The sequence below is a fragment of the Haemaphysalis longicornis genome, unplaced genomic scaffold (assembly GCF_048455015.1).
Source record: "Haemaphysalis longicornis isolate Haplotype H1 unplaced genomic scaffold, Haemaphysalis longicornis Haplotype H1 scaffold_1, whole genome shotgun sequence".
Lineage (NCBI taxonomy): Eukaryota > Metazoa > Arthropoda > Arachnida > Ixodida > Ixodidae > Haemaphysalis > Haemaphysalis longicornis.
Genome location: NW_027526203.1, coordinates 362,663,231 through 362,682,252, shown reverse-complemented (window position 1 = coordinate 362,682,252; position 19,022 = coordinate 362,663,231). Strand labels below are relative to the sequence as shown.

At 47.4% G+C, this 19,022-nt stretch overlaps 1 protein-coding gene across 1 annotated transcript in view; it reads left to right on the top strand.

The window, feature by feature from the left end:
* Tg (Transglutaminase) overlaps positions 1-19,022 on the top strand; it is a gene marked incomplete in the record, with an annotated part of 73,910 nt that overhangs the window by 7,123 nt on the left and 47,765 nt on the right. Inside the window, 4 exon segments of the mRNA XM_077686211.1 lie at positions 2,368-2,501; positions 10,026-10,164; positions 10,738-10,856; positions 16,263-16,373. Of these exon segments, the coding sequence (XP_077542337.1) occupies positions 2,368-2,501; positions 10,026-10,164; positions 10,738-10,856; positions 16,263-16,373 (503 nt within the window).

Genomic DNA, 19,022 nt, shown 5'->3' with positions numbered 1-19,022 from the left:
CCGCGAAAAGTCTGTGTCTGTCTTGAACGCGGCATAAAATATGCCCACGAAAGCACCGTGTTGACGAAAAGAATCGATTCTTAGATTTCGTGTCTGTCCGCTGCTTGTTAAATTTACTGCCGGCTGGCTTCCCCCCCCCCCCTCCTCCCCCCCCCCCCCCCCCCCCCCGCAGTCGACGCTACGAGGCTTCGTTCCCTTCTGTTTCTTTAATCTTGCGTATTTGATAAGCCGGGATGTTTCGCCGCAATGTTAAGACCACCAACTGCGTTTAAGTCCAACTGCGTTCAAGTCTACGCGTATAAGCTTTGTGCACATCGTGGCAACCATACCCAGCCCATTGGCAGTCGATCCTGCACCACCACAACCTTGCTTATCCTTGCCGCAGCCTTACTCAGCCATTCTGACACGGTAGCAACCAAGGGCTCATCTCCATGCCCACGTGCACAGCAAGCCGCCGGTCGCGCAAGACGCAGCAAGTAGCAAGTGTAGCACGAAGAAACGGGAGGGTATCAGAGCAAGCATCTCGGCACCTGAAGGGCAGCTTCCCGTATTTACGAAGTCCATGAGGGATGTTTGATTTTGTTTCTTTCTTAAAGCACTTTTGCGCAACTGTGAGTGAAAGTAACGTTACTTACAGTTGTCTAAGCACCACAACGTATTTCTTTCGTGCCCAGTTTTCTGGGTTATGCAATCGCTATGTCTTCGACACTGTCAGTGAACATTAGAGTAGTCAAGGCATTCTAATCTTCCCTGAGTGACTGCTATATTGAGGCCGCGGTGAGTCTCCGAACAGGGAAGGGAGTTTGCCCTCTACTTTCTGGTGTTAATATTTTTTTCCCCGAAGTTTCTGAAGCTTCTTACTTGATGCGGACACAGCTGTGGAATATAATTGTTTACTAATGATGCACACGCTCAATTTCCAGAAATATCCAAGGTTGTCGTAACACACCGCTTAGATATTATCTCGAACTTGTTTGTTCAATTCCGTGCGAAACCTGTAAAACTCTATCACAGCCCAGTCCAGTTCCCCCTAGTCCAAACTTAGTTCATTCTTAGTAAAAATGCTAGTAAAAAGGTAGTAACGGGTTCCATTTACTAGCTCCTTACGAACTTTACTACTTCCAGAACGGTACGTACGTCCTACCACTAAGTATGGAAATTAAATGCTATCGTTACTAGTCTAGACCGTGCATTTAGCAACTGCTGCTTGTTAGATTCTAAAATTCTATGAATTATTCAACAAAATAACTACAGCACTTTTCTCGCTCCCAACCACGATTAAAATGTTTTTACAAATGCACATGCTGACTTGCATATGCTCACATTAAAATGCACAATTCCAAAAATTTAACGAAATTTTGAAAAACTAAAATATAAGAAAAATATTTAAAATTGCGGAAAACGGCAAAACGTGTAAGGCATGGCATTTCCACAATAATGCAGATTTCGCGAAAGTGCCGCCTGTAATCATTATAATAGCGTAAATGGAGATAATTTGTAGAACAAAATTTTGAAAAACTAAAAAAATAAGAAAAATATAAAATAATTACGGAAAATGGCGAACCGTGTAATGCCCTGCATTTCCACAATAATGCAGATTTCGGGAAAGTTCCAAATGTAATCGTTGTAATAACGTAAATGGAGATAATTTGGCGGACGAAATTTTGAAAATTAAATAATAAGACAAATATCTAAAACAAATTACGGAAAATGGCAAAACGTATAACGCATGGCATTTCCACAATAAGGCAGATTTCGTAAAAGTTCCACCTGTAATTGTTATAGTAGCGTAAATGGAGATAATTGGTCGAATAAAATTTTGAAAAACTAAAAAAAGTAAGAAAATATTAATAAAAACTACGGAAAATGAACCATGAAACGACCTGCATTTCCACAATAATGCAGATTTCGTGAAAGTTCCACTTCTAATCGTTCAACGCAGAAATTTGGGCTAGTTGGTGACACGACTTTGACACGGTAAAAAGCGCACTAGAGGGGGACACAAGAAAAAACGGTGACACGGGACGAGCGCTAATCCCGTGCTCATCCCGAGCGCTCGTCCCGTGTCACTGTCTTTTCGTGTCCCCGTCTAGTGCGCTTTTTACCATGTCGAATTCTAATCGTTATAATAGCGTAAATGGCGATAATTGGTGTGGACAGGATTTCTAAAAACCAGAAAATTTGGATGGAAAGAACTCACACTCAAGACAAGCGGCATAAGAATGCTACGCGTTAGTAGATAATTCTCTGAATTTCTGCAGAATTTTTTGTCTGTACTTATCTGCCCACACAGTGTTGTGTACTACTTGACCTGAAGCTGTCTTTTCGAGACGGCGCTGTTAAAATGGCTCTTTTCTTCCCGAATAGGTGTTGATCGTACATCGTACAACAAGAACGCAGTTGCCATGGTGCCCGTGAGTTTCACTGAAGGCGATACACTGGCAACAAACGCTTGGGGTGCTGTTGTCAGAAAGTCCGAAGACAAATCTCTACTAATTGAGGTATGCGCAGAAATCTTCGAACGCTATGCTGACCCCACGGGTCAATTTTCAAGATGTGCTTATATCTACAGCTTAACTGCAGTGTCAGGGAAGTAAAAATATGTTGGTAATGTAGCTTCTTTCTTAGATAATAATAGTAATAATACGGAGTTTCAGAAGACCGCAACGTCAATGTCTTCAGATGTGAGACGTGATTGCGCCACTTAGTTGTCGAGAAGGAGCTTTGGAATGTAGCTGGTGCATTCACCATTCATGCTCTCTAAGCGCTGAAGGTGAGCTGAGACAACGACACTATCACCTCGTTTTTATGGCTGCGACGCAAGCCCACACGCGCCACACGATAATTATGATTGGTGGCTCTTTCGACCACAGTTCCTGATGAGGGGCCGTGGGATTGGCATGCCCATCCCACTTCGCTTTTTTACCTCAATGCTCATACCGGGACGCTCTTTTAGTACGCTTCGCGACGCCGACGATGGGTCGCCTGATGATTGAGCGCTTTGTCATTGGCCACCGAATCACAGCCAGCTAGAAGTTGGGCCGGTGTGCCCACCGTTTCCGTCCTCAAAAGTGACGGAAAGCAAAGATTCATCGGTGCACATTATTCTTTCCATACTCCCGCTGTCACTGCGCCCGATTCAGCTTCAGGCGGCCGCTCGCCTCTGGCTGTTAGGTCCTCGCTTCCGGTTGGCGGTGCTGACGTCCTTCCGCGGATGCTTGGTCACCCTACTGTTTGCCACGGGTGAAACGGACGCCTAGTGCCCACGAAGAATGGCCCAGTGAGCCTAATAAAGCCCCCGCGTTAATATTAATAACGAAAATCACCCAGAATTTCCCAGCTGCAGGACGATGTCCTTTACTGGTTTCGAACTGCCATGACCCACGTCACAATCATCCCTCCAATGCCCCTAATTTTGCTACTTGTTTTATCACTTCCTATTTCGGGATGTCCATTCCGTTGATGCCCGATCTTTGCGTCGGAGGCCCTGCTCAAGTTCGCTTCTTTCTCCATAGAGCTGAACCCTCTTCATTGGTAAAACCATGTCCCTGCCAGTAAAGATGGTCCTGTAGTTCGTTTCCCCGAAGTCCGGTGTCGATCAGGAACCCAATCGCCCGGGCTCCGGTTGATTTGGCAGGAGGCTGGAAGGGCGATCGTGTTGAAGTTCTTGGAGACGGCGGTCGAATCGACGAAACTCGAGGCGTTGAGGTTGATTACGTGAAACGAAAGTTGATATACAGCTATTTACAGTAGGATAACTGGGTACATGAGTAGTAAAAGGAAAAACTTCGAACTTCAGCTAGACGCTAGCTCCAAGTGCGCACAAATCACTCGAGCTCCTCAACTTCGTCTAACTCTCCTTATTCTCGGAGCGTACACAAACCGCTCGAGAAACGACGGCCGAGACCCTGTCGCGCCGCAGGATCCGTCTAGTTGCCCGGTACGGCGCTGCACCCTAAACTTCCGACGCGATCCTAACCTTTATCCTAGGGGGCTCACAAATTCCAACCTAGCTTCAACGGTCGAGACTCCTTGTCCCGCCGGGAACTGCCCAGCTCGGCGCTCAGACAAGAACGATTTCTAACGGCCAAGTTCGGACTTATAACACCTCGAGATCACACTCTCTCGGGAACGCCCCTGTAGCATTCGTACACGCGGAAGGGAGTGCCCAAATTGATTGATTGATTGATTGTAGGGTTTAACGCGCCGACGCAACGCAGGCGATGAGGCGCGCCGTAGTGGAGGGCTCCGGATTAATTTTGACCACCTGGGGATCTTTATCGTGCGCCGAAATCTCGTACACACGGGCGTTTTTGCTTTTCGCCTCCATCAGAAAAGCGGCCGCCGCGGCCGGGAATCGAACCCGCGACCTCGTTCTCAGCAGCGCAACGCCTTAGCCACTGAGCCACCGCGGCGGGTAGTGCCCAAATTCACGTAGACAGCTGTCACTCAGTGCGCTACGGAATATTCAATGAGGCGCCGCCATCTTTGGGTCAACGGACCGCTCGCGGGCCAGCAGGCGCGTACGACCCCGAGGGGTGAGGGAGAAGGGCGCGACTGTGCGTCGTGCTGACCGGGCGCGTCAACAATGGAGGCTCGCGCGGCGCTCGTCCCGACGTCGGTAATCACACCTCCCCGGCGCTTCTCGGAATCCGGCGGCGCCGTCTGCGTTTTCAATGGGGGATTATCCCCGTGGTATTCGGTCGGCCAGACAATCCGTCTCCCGTGCGCGCCGTGACGAATTGGCGACGGCTGCAGCGCAGTGTTGGCAGTGCTACGTCGCTAGACAGAGTGGCGGGTTCTCACGCGCAGCCTGCGCGCCTGGCCACTGACCTCATAAGTGGACCTTACACTGCCTATGTCTCAATGTTACATCCATCATGTCTAGTCTCTTAAGGTTGTTTTCTTTCCGACGGTTCCATTCGGGGTGTTTACTTATACCCCACGACTACATGCATTGCTAGGAAATGCCAGTATGAACTAAGCGCATACGGTCCCTTTCAGGTAAAGAAGCACGTATCATTTGGGAAGGCTCCCATGGGCGCACACGAACATTTTCCCCAGGGGCTAACGTCGTACCTGGCGTATACTCTAAAGAAGGGAGATGTAACTATTAGCCGATTGAGGCGAAAATGTTGTCTGTGCTATATGAGCAAAACTCAACCAAGAAAAAAATCCTCGCAGTCTTAAAGGGGCCATGAATACAAAATCAAACTTAGTTCAGAACAAACTCGCCTTTGGTATCTCACTAATCTCCCTTCCAGCCACGAAAGACTATTTTAACAAAAACGGTGGCTGATTCCTCTGTCACAGGAATCGCTAAAACACGAAACTGAAATGTGCAGCGAAAGCTGCAGCTGAGCATGATTTGCGGGTCGGCGGCTATCTTGTGTGTGTGCTTGTGCTGTCTTGTGGGTCGCTTTGGTAAAGGTGTATTGGCGTCATTTCCGTGACGGATATGACGCCAGTGAAATCTTGGTGTGTCCCGGCATAAAACACTCAGTTAAAATATAAAACCCGAAAACGAACAACCCTAAGTATAACGTACTATTTAGTACTAAAGGTTGCTTCCCCGCAAGAAGACCCTGTGTGCAGGGGTGCACCCTTTACAAGCCGCTTTACAAGCGGCTTGTGCACCCTTTACAAGCCGTTGTTCTGGCGTCACTTCCGTGACGGATATTACGTAAGGGAAATCTTCGTGAATCCCGGAATAAAACACGTTCGTGTTTTAAAAAAGCCAGTCAAATCGAAAAATTTAAAATTTAGCCGTACAGTGACGTATATATTATGTGTAGGAGTAACGCGATAGAGGCCAGATACAAAAAGTTATAACGCAGTGTGTTAACTGCAGATCCGCCATGGTGGCTCAGTGGCTAAGGTGTTGTGCTTCTGAGCCCAAGGACGCGTATTCAATACTGGCCGCGGTAGCTACTTTTCGGATGGAGGCGAAAAGCGGAAACGCCGATGTGTCCAGATTTCAGCGCACGCTAGAGACCCCCGTTGGTCAAAATTATTCCGGAGCGTCTCATGGACCACGTGTTGCTTCGACGTTTTGAACCTAAAAACTCGCGTTAACTCCACGTTCGCATTCATGTGATACAATCAAACGGAGCTAGAGGCCCCACTACAATTGCCCAGTCATGCTTCTTGGCGTTGGATCACGTCGGCAGCCGGCAATCACACGAACAAGTTTCTGTGACGGCATAGAGAAATCGCCAGAAAGTGGCTGGAGGTTGCCACTTCTTCGTAGGTTTTCTTTGAAACCTCGATTATTCGTTTGAAGGTTGCAATAAAATTGGTATCATTGTTATCAGGACAGATCGGTCTTTTTTAATGAATAAAACTTGTATTTTGTCTGCATGGCTCCTTAAAGTTTGCGATACAAACAATAAATTAGCCTCTCCACTGACTTTAGCTATGAAACTTGGGTTATTCACAGCTTCGGCCTCCGGTATTGCCCCCTCCTCCTTGCCCACCCTTCGGCGCTCATGGGTGCTTCCACGATGCATTCTGTTCCATAATGACTGTTCGTCTCGTTTCTCCCCTTTGGCCCAAGTCTGGAGTCGAGTACTTCTACTTGTTTCTGTACTTGTTGTATATATGCTACTGAACCAACGTCTCACTGCATGACTGATGGACCTAACTTTTACAGCGGAGCTGTATATGGTCGATGTCTGTCGGTCACGCTTCGCATCGACACAAAAAAGATTTTCATCTTTAGTTTCTTGCGAATTATCAGTAGCACTCAATGTAATGTAGGCATCCTGGAATAACGCATACTGTAATTAGCAGCCACGACGGCTCTCATTACGATTTGCTTGTCACAATTAGTTTGTCCACAGTGAAATGGTAAGCGTCACAGAATTTCCGGCTGCTGTCCATACGTGGACGTCTACGGAAGGAGTACAGTCACAGAAAACGGCTGTTACTGATGTTTTATTGGAAATATCCCAAAACAAATTTTATGACGAATATCCGCTACTACAAGTCTAGCATTGTGCCGAGTGTGATCTGCTTTTCATGATTACGTAGCTCACAATGAAGTCGCGAATATTGCGGAATTCCCCTCTGCTGTCAATACGTGGGCTTCTACGGGAGAGAAACGGACTGCCCATGTTTGTCTCCTAGAATAATACTCCAGTCCTAAAGATTAAGTTGCACTCAGCTAATTAACTAGGATGCATGCTCAATTGCAAATTACAATCAAACGTGTTTTGTTTTGTGCATAGGTGCGTCGATTGCGGTAAAACACACCACAGCTTATCTGGTCTTCCTTCTTCACAGAGTGGAAGGGCTGATGATTTTTTGTAAGAAATGAGGCTCCGTTTGTCGTGAACAAAACTGCATGACGCACGAAAGGCGTGATGCTTCAGTTGAAACGAAACATTAAATGTTTTTTAGTGTCCCTTTAAGTATTTGAAGTGGACAGAGAAAAGGTGATCAAATGCGCCGAAAAAGGAGGGACAGAACAATAATCTTTAATCATCGTTGAAAATTAACGAATTGCTGTGGTTTAGCTTTGGTTAACCCTTGAAGATAGCGAAAGCTTCACTGCCCTGGCTAGGCCCGTTGTGAAGGTGTGGTCGAGGTGTGGTTTCGCAATGATATACAGACATGTTTGCAATGAATATACTGCTTATTCATCATGTTTTTCGCTCACGGTGTTTTTTAAACCTCGCCGCTGTACGAGCGACCACAGCTGCATGTTCGTATTCCTCCATCGCACACGGCTCTGCGCCGCACGTGGCCTCCTGGCCTTCCTTTGTGGCGCGCGCTTATCGCTGCGGCGGCGGCCTCCTCGCCTTCCTCCGCCAGGTGGCGACACGGGTTTCGCGCACGTCACCGTTCCCTCCTCACCTATTTCTCCTCTGCCGCCTATCTCTCCCCACCATCGGGCCGCTGCTCCGTGCCGGGAGCTCCGCCAGGTGGCGACACTGGTTTCGCGCACGTCACCGTTCCCTCCTCGGCTATCTCTCCCCACCATCGGGCCGCTGCTACGTGCGGGGAGATCCGCCAGGTGGCGACACGGGTCCCGCGCGCGTCTCCGTTCGCTCCTCGTTTATCTCTCGCCAGAAGGGTTGCAAGCTGGGCTAGTTGGAAAGACATTTTCTTGGATGAAACCAGCGCGAACTTTAACAAAGACAAAGGAAGTGGAACACAAGTTGCATCACCGTGCATTTGAGAGAGCACGAATTGTCATTAAAGGGCTCCCCATCATCCCATCTTTTTTCGCATCGTACCAAGTGCCGGAGATGTAAACCGAATTTTCCTGCAACTGACATTTTATTTAGGCACCGTGAACAAACGCCCCGCGAAATTATGAAAGCGTTCCATATAGCAGAAAGAGTAGACAAGTGTGTCAGTCAAGCAAGCGTGTGTCTTCATCCCAAAGAGATTGCGTATCTGCGTGGGCCTTGACTGTAGCCGGTGTCTATCTAGTTGCCTTATCACCATAGCTTTTGTAAACTTGTTTTGCTCGGTGCAATGCTTTTTATTGTTTTGTGTTAAGTGTTTATATTCACCCTTATTGATATTGAACTTGAGCTTAGTTATTGAAGTGAGCTTAGTACCACTGCAGTGAAGGCTTCCTTGGTAGGGTAGTGCGCTGCGTCCACGTACTGCATGTATTCCGAGGGTGTACTGCCTGCTCCGATTTTACGCTATCTCTTCATCTTCGCTACCATGCATAGGAATACTCGCCCTTAGGAGGAAACCAATGGGGAAAAGGAGGGTGCGCGCACACACGTGCGGCGAACGAAGCACTGTTCGTTTCCGTTCCTTGCACGCATGTGTCGCGCCGCCGTTGCTGTAGTTGCGTTCAATGCCTACCCACTCACCTTAATTGTTCTGGCTATAGTCGCACCGGGTGACGGGTGCTCTGTATATGGAGCTCGTCGGCCCACTTGTTTTTCGTGCACGCCAAAACACGCATGCACGCCCAACAGTCTGTTCATATAGACCTTTCTAACTTCTTCGTCCTGGGAGCTGCCTATTTATCAGTGGGCTGTGCTAGCGGCCCTATAATTGGTGCAGTCGACAGGAAGATGTAACTGCGCATGCGCAACACACCCCAGGACATTTCCTGATTTTATTAAAGATCAACGAATAAAAAGGTCTATATGCAGCGCTAGATATTGTAAGCGCGAATTATGTGCGGCAGTCCTTTCTTTTTCCTGTGTTTAATAGCCATGCTCTGAGAACGACAAATTAACTTCACAGAATATTGTCTAAACAAAGTGACCCGTGTTTTCTAAACTCGCATAATTTACTCTAAGATTACTCTAAGATTTACTCTAATTTACTCGCATAATTTACTCTTATACATCTTCTTAATATAATCGTTATAATAGCGTAAATGGAGATGGGACGGGATAGTGAAAACCCGAAAAATAAAAAAAAATAATGACAAAAAGGAACCAACGAGATCAAAAATGTGGATCTTATACATCTCCTTCTCACAACAAGGATTAAAACACAAAAAGTCGTGAATAAACGTTGGCAACACAAGTAAAAAAAATTGTGAAAACGGACCAACCATGCGTTATGCCTTGCATCTGCACAATACAATACACTATTGGCGAGGTTGAGGCAGTGAATCGCAATAATAGCGCAGATGTACCTCATGAAAAAACGAAACAAAGGAATACTTTGAAACACTAAAACATCCCAAGGTATTTGGCTACTCATGCATGTGGCTACAATTAATTGCAACAAATTAAGGATTAGGAATTATAATAAATTTTTTCTGAAATGGCTTTATGGCAACCATTACCGGTTTACAGGAAGTTTACGAGCCGCTTCCACGCACACGAACGAAGTCACGCCACCTCCGGCCTGACGAAGAAGGATAACGAAGAAGAAGGAAGAAGGATAAATTTCTTTGTATTCACGAGACCATATTTCAATTACTTTTGGCGGCAGCTGGGCGCGAAACAGATGGCAGATCTATTTTAGTTCCATAGCTGATCTAGCCGCACTTTGTAAAATCCTTTGAGTTCCAACAGCACTGTACCGTTACCACCCAGGTGATGACGCCGGCAGATTGCATCGTTGGGGCCTGGATAATGGACCTTGACACCAAGTTGCGCTCCCAAAGGGAATCCCCCGGCCTTCGATATACGTACCCTGATTTGATCTACATACTCTTCAATCCGTGGTGCAAAGGTAATGTCACACTGACGAGCATATAGGGCTAATGCTACTTTCGACAAAATTCACAATTGCCATTTGAAGCATTCAAGACAAGGTGAGCTGGGATCAAGCTGAGCTGGAATGTGTGATGGTATGCGAGAGATACGCTATCGCAGGTAAACATGACGCATAAATACACCAACTATGGCGCTCAGAAGATATACATAAACTAATATTTGTTGAAATATTCGAAACTCTTGTAATTATGAATTACTATTAGTTAAAATATTCACAATTTCTGCAGGATAAAGTTACTGCAACGCAAATAGACAGGGCCTTGCTGCTACGCCGCTCACTGGATAGCCCCTCGGTTCTGGTCGTGACGGCATCGCTTAACGCACTATGTTTAAATATTCCCTTTCTATCCTAAGGCATATCGAATTTTTAGACACTAGAGACAAACATCAAGGTCGCATTTTGGGCCTGGAGTTATTCTCTGCCGAGGTACAGATTGTTGCGTTTTTTGTGAATTTGAAGAGCTCTGCTGCTATGCCCCCTCCTTTCCATTAAGTGGTTTTTCTACAAAAAACTCTTTCTTGCACCCAGATGACACAGTCTACATCGAGAATCCAGATTTACGGTTCGAGTACGTGCTTATGCACGTTGGAGCTATCTGGCGTGGAAGTTACCAAAATCTGAGACCGTGCCACTGGAAGTACGGCCACGTAAGTCGACTACCTCATGATCAAGAGCATTATCAGTACGAGAAAATTTAAAAAAAAAATGCGTGGTATGCTTAGAACGTTTCAAGAATGTGAAGGCGAAAGTCCTTTCGGGCCTTGTGTAGATCTGGTGTTGTACTTCCTGCTGAACTTTCGTGTTGCTCTCGTTTAAGCCGCTTCCGCAGCTTCATCCACAGACGCTTCCTTCCAGCGTACGGCGGTCACGACGGGCGGCATTTCGAGCTGCTCTAGCCTGTTCCGCCGCGGCGTTCTTTCTTTGTCTCTCCCGCCCGCGACTTTGGCCTGGTGCGTCGTACCATATAGCGATGTGGAATGAAGCTATGAGCCCACGCGGAGACGTATACAAGGCGCGTGCACAATGTTCTAGAGTTTATCGTCCTTTTCTTAGAACCCTCCTAAAGCGCTGCTGTTTCCCCTTCTCGACACACGCTCCGATTTTCTGTTCCTCAAAACAATTTTCTGCACCACCCTTCTATACCCCACAACGCGACCTTGAAACACAGGTCTAAGGCTTCCGCTTTAATAACACTAGGTTGAAACTCAACGCAAATAATTTTTGACACACCTAAGCTCCCGCTAGCCACTTCCGTAACGATGTCATACAAATCGCGTCATCAAAGGCAATACCTACAAGGCGCATGTCGGCTCAGCTCACATCAAAAATTGCGACCAATTGCGTAAGGCAAGGATGTCCAGAGAAAGAAACACGGGATCGCCTACAACTATTGGATCAGGAAAATCATGGCAGACGTAAATACGCGCACTCAACATATCAGAGCACGTGCAAGAAACCCTACGTAGACTTGAAACTCCAGCAGTACTGGGAGGCCTATAACAGTCTCACCAGAAGGTGCAAGAGACAATACCACAACCGCAAAGTTCGCAAGATAGCCGTAATAAACAAACAAGCAGCGGACGTAAACAAACAAGCAGCAGCCGTTGATTCGGTCACACAATGGAAAGAAAATCGGCTCAAGCTATATGCGACTGGCTTCAAGGCACACCCTCTGCAGGAGAAAGACCTGGCACATCCTGCGGCATCTAATGGGCCCACTAAAAAGCAAAGGAGAATCCGACCGCAGCCCGATCCACACACTTAATGTGTATCAGGGCACAAAAGACCAACTGTTGCAAGGTTTAAAGGAGTACTGGCCGGAAATTTCACAAAGCTGCGACAACTATGTAAAAGGCTTCCTTTGTATATGGAGATATCTCCCAGCAAGTTTCAACAGCAACCGTTCAGTATAACATGTTTGAATTCCATTTTAATCTTTATGCGCACGAGAAATCTCAGAATGGATACCCTTTCAAAATCGGCATCAGCATGACGCCATCTACTCCTCATGGCCCCAAACTGCCGATGTGAGGGCTCCCGCGACGTGGCCAACGCGCTGGCTTCGGTTGGCGCGCGGTGTTCCGCCGTGTGTTCACGTCACGGCTTTGGGACTGACGTCACGCTGCCCGGCGCGTCGAGATGGGGAAGACCGCGGCTGGTCTGGGCGCATCCACACCGGCACTGGTGGGACAAGAGTGGTGACGTCACAAGCGCTCTCCTGTCATGGCGCCCGCCTCGGTGTTTGTTTAGTCGAAACCGAAACTGACACAAATAAACGAGGTTGTAAATAATTATTTACGTGGCTATCGACCGTCTAATGTGCCATTCTATGATTAGTGGGCTAGTACGCACCCATAGCAGCGAAAAAAGCTTAACACGAAAATTTTGTGTGAGTACTTTCGAACCGAACAGAATTTTGACCCGCTATTCACACAGGACAGCCAAACACCGAACTTGTCAAACCAATCCAACTGCACGAGCTTAAAACTGTCTCCACCGTAAGCAGAAGAAGCAGTGCCCCGGCCCAGACCAGGTCACCTATAAACTCCTGCATGGACTACCAAGCGCTCGAAACTCTCGTAGAAAATTTCAACAGCTTTTGGTCTACGGGAAAAATACCAACGCGGTAAAAGGCCGTTAAAATCCGCTTCATTCCCAAGCCGAGCAAACCCCCTCTTATCGAAAATTTGGTACCCATCTCAGTCAGGACAAAACTCAAGCGCCTCCAAAAACACCTCTATGAGACTCAACAAATGCCACCAACGATGTTCAGCTTTAGACAACACCTCGGTACCTTTCCATTAAAGCACTACTATTCTGCAACATTTTACAATTGTATGTGCGCCTAATTAAGGAGAGCGGTTAAACCTTGGACGTAAAGGGACGAATTCTAGCATCGAAAGTAAAAGAACTAGTAGTCTCCTTGCTTTTCAACGCACTTTGTCCACTGTAGCACAAGCTTCCTGATGCCCTCAGAAAAGAACGTTTTAGACTGAGGAGCAAGCCACGCATGCACCGCATCCTTTAGACATTGGTCTGAGGTGAATCGACGGCCCCTTAACGCCTCTTTGAGTGGCCCAAACAACAGGTCCAACAACAACAGAAGGGACAAGACCACGACTATGCGGAGGATGAGCCATTTCTTCAAACTCGAGTTTCCGGAACTTTTCAGCAGTGGGCAGCACTGTGTGGACGGGCATTCTCGTGAAATAACACAACACCCTTCAGCAGTATAAGCCCCGTGTACATGGACGCGACGGGGGCGGGGTGAGTTGAGTGGCGGGTTCAGCTTACCTCGACGCGTCCGAGTTTATATGAACCCCGTCCAGAGAATCGAGGTGAGGGGAGCGGCGGGGTTCACGGAAAAAGGCCTACCGTATTTTCACGATTCTAACGCGCACCCTCTTTTGCTAAAAGGTAGCTTAATATTTGTGTGCGCGTTACAATCGGGCTCAAAACCGAAATAGGCTTTAAAGCGGCCAGAAGCATTGCCATGCGCAACGGACACGAAGTACCCGCAAAATCCAACTCAATCCTATAAAAACAATCCGTCAACACCACGTGAGTGAATTTCGGCGCACTGATTCCTCAATGGCATGCCGCATACCCTGGTCAGATGTTGCACATTTTTTTTGTGCTTCTGCTTAGCCCCTAACGCTTAGAATTATGAAGATCAAGGCACTTGAACTCGCAAGGAGCTTCAGTGTTCCCCGCTGTAACTTTATTTCCAGCAGCAGCTGGATAAGCAACCTTGTGAAGCACAATTCATTTTTGGCTTCTAGAGCTGCATACGCCCAATAAAATCTCCCTCTTCCAGGTAGGTGGTGTCGTGTCTTTTCCATCTGCGCAGTACCGTCAGTGTCACATTTTTTTTTTTCGATTTTTCCTGCGCAAAGTTACCCGCACGTTACGATTGGGGGCGCGTTACAACCACGCAAATACGGTATCCTGCTCCCCGCGGCCCGCCGACTCAGCCCGACGAGCGAGCTAACCCACCCCCTGCCTCCGAGTTGAATGGACTCGCCGCGACGGCTCCCTGACCCACCCCGTCCGCTTATACATGGGGGTGTCGAGTCCAAAAAACCTGTTTATTTCGACTCAACGCGCCCTCGTCGGGTCAATGTAAACGGGGCTATAGTCGTCAGCGTTGGCTTCGATTTGCAGGCTTTAGCTTGTCAGTAAGCATCTCACTGTAACGCGCGCGCTTTATTGTTGAGCCTCTCTCCAGAGAGTGTTCCAGTACCGGGCATCCTGCATCTTAAAAAAACGGGAAGCATCAGTTTTCCTAGGGGTGGCTGAGTTTTGCATTTTTTCTTACTGGGTGATTGTGTATGTATCCATTCCACACTCTGCCGTTTACTCTCGGTCTAGTAGTGTATCCAGATTTCGTCACGAGTGATAATTCTGTCTAAGAAACCGCCAACTTCGTTGCCATGGAGATCCAATTAAATGTTTTTGGAAGTTGCCCAGCGCGCTTGTTTATGCAAGTGTGAGAACTGCTTTGGGACCCATCTTTAACAGAGTTTATAAAACTTAAGCCTGTTGTGGATGACTCCGTAGGCAGAACCATGAATACTTTGCAGATCATGCGCCACCTCAATCATTAGTCACTCCTCTGTCTAACAAAACCATGCCACGTGCGCGCTCAGTGTTTGTGACCGTAGATGGTCGTCCGGCTCCTACCTCATGCATAACACTCGCGTGACCGTTTTTGAATTTTCTATCCATTCGTAGACACCCTGTTGCGGCAAGACACTGTTCCCGTATTGCGCCGAAAGTCTTTGATAGATTGCAGCCCCTGATACACCTTCCGACCACAAAAACCGGATCCCTGCTCGTTGTTCCTCTTTGGAGCAAACTTCTGATGGAGCGGCCATGATCTATCGGCGATAAAAGGAAGACAAATGGATGAATTAGGGTCAAAAGTTTAAAGCAGGACCGCAGTGGCATTACAGTATCATAAATAAGGGCAGAGGTCAGTATAAACAATGTAAGAACAATTATGTCAACATTTCGGATTATTTTTGACTCCCCCTCCTATTATCATCACCGATTTTCGGTTACGATCAGTTGGTGCGAATGAATAGAGTGAAAAGTGGCGTGTGACTGACATGTGTGCAGCGCGTATCCTGAGGAACGTCTACTAGACTGAAAGTCCTAATCGCCAGGGTTTATCGACAGCAATTAGTGAGTAGCCCTAAGCACAGAAATCTTTCGCATTAGCGTAGCGAGTCTGCAGTTTTTCAAATCATTTGCTAGGTATATCAGGCACACTTTAACCAATTTAGCTAAAGGGACTCTACAACACTTGCGATAAACGCTTTCACTCTTTCCTTCGCGTCTCGAAGCACTGCGGAAGCTATAGTTATCTCCAGCACGGAGCGGCACTGCAGGATTTGCTCGTCGCAGCAGATCCGCCTTCCCTTTCTGCTTTGCTTTTATGGCTTTTTTTTTTAAGTGGCGATCGAATGCGCTTATTGCTGCAACTGAAAGAATCCCGGCCAACAGCCGCTAAACCGCTGCAATGATGTAATTCAAGCGCTCGAAGAACGCCAAGACCGGGATTGAGAGAAGATTTTCTTGAGCAAGTTTCCAAGTTATCTGGCTGGCATAGAGCGGTCATTTTTGGCTGAGGTACTTTGTGGCCTCGTATTCGAAGTACTGTATGTGTTTGTTGGCTGCGTTCTTAAAGCATTTTGGATTTTGAAAAAAGTTTTAAAAAGTGTTGCAGAGCCCCTTTAAGAGCTTATTGCAAAACAAATCTTTGACCGCACACCCTGTGTAGAAAATGAAAGTGTAGCTGACGTAATGCGTCGGTGCACACAAGTTCTCTAATTCACTCAAAATTAAAGAACAAAACACGCTGAATGCAGTTGAACGATAGGCTATATTGCAAAGCAAATACTGTGTGCAACTAGTTGTGCGACACGAAGAAATTTACATTTTCATCGCGAGTTTCTCATACGAAGACAATCAAGGAAGCACATAAATGTACCAATTTAGTATTTCTACGATAACCTTGATTGTCTTGTCGCTCGTATGGTCCCTTACAGTTCGAAGAAAACGTCCTGGACTGCTGCTTGTACTTGCTGACGAATGTTGGCAAGCTGAAGCTGCCGGCGTGCGCTGACCCGGTCTTGGTGGCACGCCATGTTTCGGCCGTGGTGAGTGTTCTCGCATCTCGTTAACTTTTCTACTGCTACAGAAGAGTTTTAACTTGAGCTGGTTGGTGCATATCTTTTTAGGCGAGGTTAGGTGGTCGATAGTAAGCGCAAGTGTTTGTCTCCTCTTTCTTCAGTCCCGTCTGTTGCCCTGCAGGCTGCCGCTTGCCTACAAAGACTAGCTAACCAGCCCGACACGGCGTTCGTCCCAGTTACTACGCTCGTATGAGCACAAGCTTTAATTCACCTGTCTGCCTCAGTGCGCTATGATCTCGCATTTTAATATGAGTGCTAAACAGAAAGTGACACAGTTATACGCAAAAATGACTCTTGGGCTAGCTTGTGCTTTAGGCAACAGACCCTTGACGCTTGTCATGTCGCCATTTGTCCCAGGTACCTAATGAACAATATAGCGTCGTTGTAAGCGACGTTATTCATGCCGGAAGCAGAAATGCCCTCACGCTGTTTAAATGAGCAGCGTAACAGACAGCCAAAAAGTGGGCCGTGTATCTGCTCTCTTCGCTGCGAGTGCCCACAGTCTTCGGCCGCCTCTGCCACGTAAATGCGTCTCTTTTCTCCCCTGCCCGCCTCACGTGCTCTTCCCCACCCTTTCGAGCCTCCAACGATGAACACAGAGGAGGTTCACTAGAGTCAGTTCAATTTCCCCGCGTTCCATTGTTCGGGCCATCCACTGGAACCTTTTGTTGCTGCTGAACTTGAAACACTCCCACGAGGTCCAGGCTAGTGCGAGCTCTTTTTTGTATTTTTTGGACCAAATATTGTTCTAACGGGTATTTTAACAGCGAAGCTGTTTAGCAAACCATGTTTTTTTTTTCTGTCCGCAGTTAAAAATAGCAAGAAAATGCCGAGCCCGCGCACATGAGCGCGTGCTTCGCGGCGACCGCCCAGCGTCCCCGGCGCACGTTTGCCAAGCCAAGCATACCCACTTAGGTAGATTGGCCAAAATTGCCCCCCCCCCCCCCCCCCCCCAAAAAAAAAAAACCCTCCAGCGTTCCCCGTAATCGTGGCAATGCTTGCTCGGAACGAGAAAGATACGTCATAGCGTACGCTCCTCCAAGGTGATGTCCAATGATTATCACTTCCAAAAAAATAAAGGAAGCTCACACTTATAGCAACAATGATGGAGTAAAGGTCGTTGCGGCAGCGTAGAAAAAATTCCCCCGCATTTCCCCGAGGGGGAGAATGTGAAAGTGCGAATGCACGGTTGTCGGCCCGCTTGCGGCGCTTGCGCTCGGCCCCCGCAGCCCACCGCCTCGCCGCCTTCTCTTCCATCTCTTCCATCGGGTTTGTAGTATCACGTGTACACCACGCAGTTATCAAGCCGCTATAACGCCGCTGAGTCGCCAACGCACGCCGCTGACGACGTAGTTTGAATGCGTTAAAGATATAAGGCGCGTCACTAACACTGATATCAGCGTCGCGTCCGTGGCTTGGTCGGTAGAGCGTCGCGCTGCGGCCGCAAAGTCCTCGGATCGAAACCTGGCGCCGGATGCTGTTTCTTTTTTAAATATAGAGGAGCACTGCGGACGCCGCCGCCGCCGCCGCCGCCGCCGGCGGTGGATGGTTTGGGGTCGCTTATCGCACTTAAAAGCAAATCGGCTGCAATCGTGGACGAAAACCGTCGTGTTGTCGGGAACGTTGCGTACAGCTTCGCTACCTTTAATTCTTACGCGTTAGCGTGAGCTTCCTTAATTTTTTAAAAATATCAAGCACATATTTATTTTTAACTAAAAGAACATTGCGAATAGCAGTTGTGCATTGATGCTTGGCCTTAAATATGCCTAATGTTCTCATTTTGCTCAACAATGTTGACAACTATGAAGTATGTTTCCAGATTTAGTGGCCGGGAAAGGTTTTAGCTATAAAAAACTTCTCGTTCAAGAATTCCTTTAACTTTTGGCCGGATGGCTCAATCGAGGGACAGACAGACAGACCCACATTTTCGGTTTTAAGTAGCCCATGAAAAACTTTTGTCTTTAAAAAGGGGAGAACAACGACTAGTAGAATGCCTCTTGTGGGGTTCCTACTTAACGATAACGCAACCTATTTAGTTGACGCAGTTGCTTATTGTGTTCCAATGCATTCATGACTCTTGAATTTTCTCCGGTCTTCGTTGGTCGTGTTTTTCTGCTCTCGCAGCCATTTCATTCGCGTATGAAATTTCTTTATTTTATTGATGGAATAATACCTACACAAGTAAATTTCTTTTCTATTCTGTTTTTCCCTCACGCCCGTCCTCTGCTTCATCGCAAAGCGCTGCAAGTAAACGCATTCCATAGGGCACCGATGTGCCACAACGACTTTGAGGCTGGCTTAACCACAAGTTGGTCTATACATGCCACATGCAAAAAAAACATAATTTCTGGCCACAGTGGCGAGATTGAAGCACGGGGGACATGCCACGGAGCATATAGCAAACGTGCATCACCTTTGGTGGGAATGGGGCCCGGCGGAAGAGGGGAGGGGGGTGGGGAGGAAGGTTTCAGCATAGAAAGCCACCAGCTTTTAAAAAGCGGTACGCGTCACATGTCGACAGTGACCTCTCTCCTCAGCTGCCCCGCATACAAGGGAAACAAATATTTAAGTCGTTTTCTTCAAAGCAGTAAAATAAAAGTGCCCTTCTACTCCGAG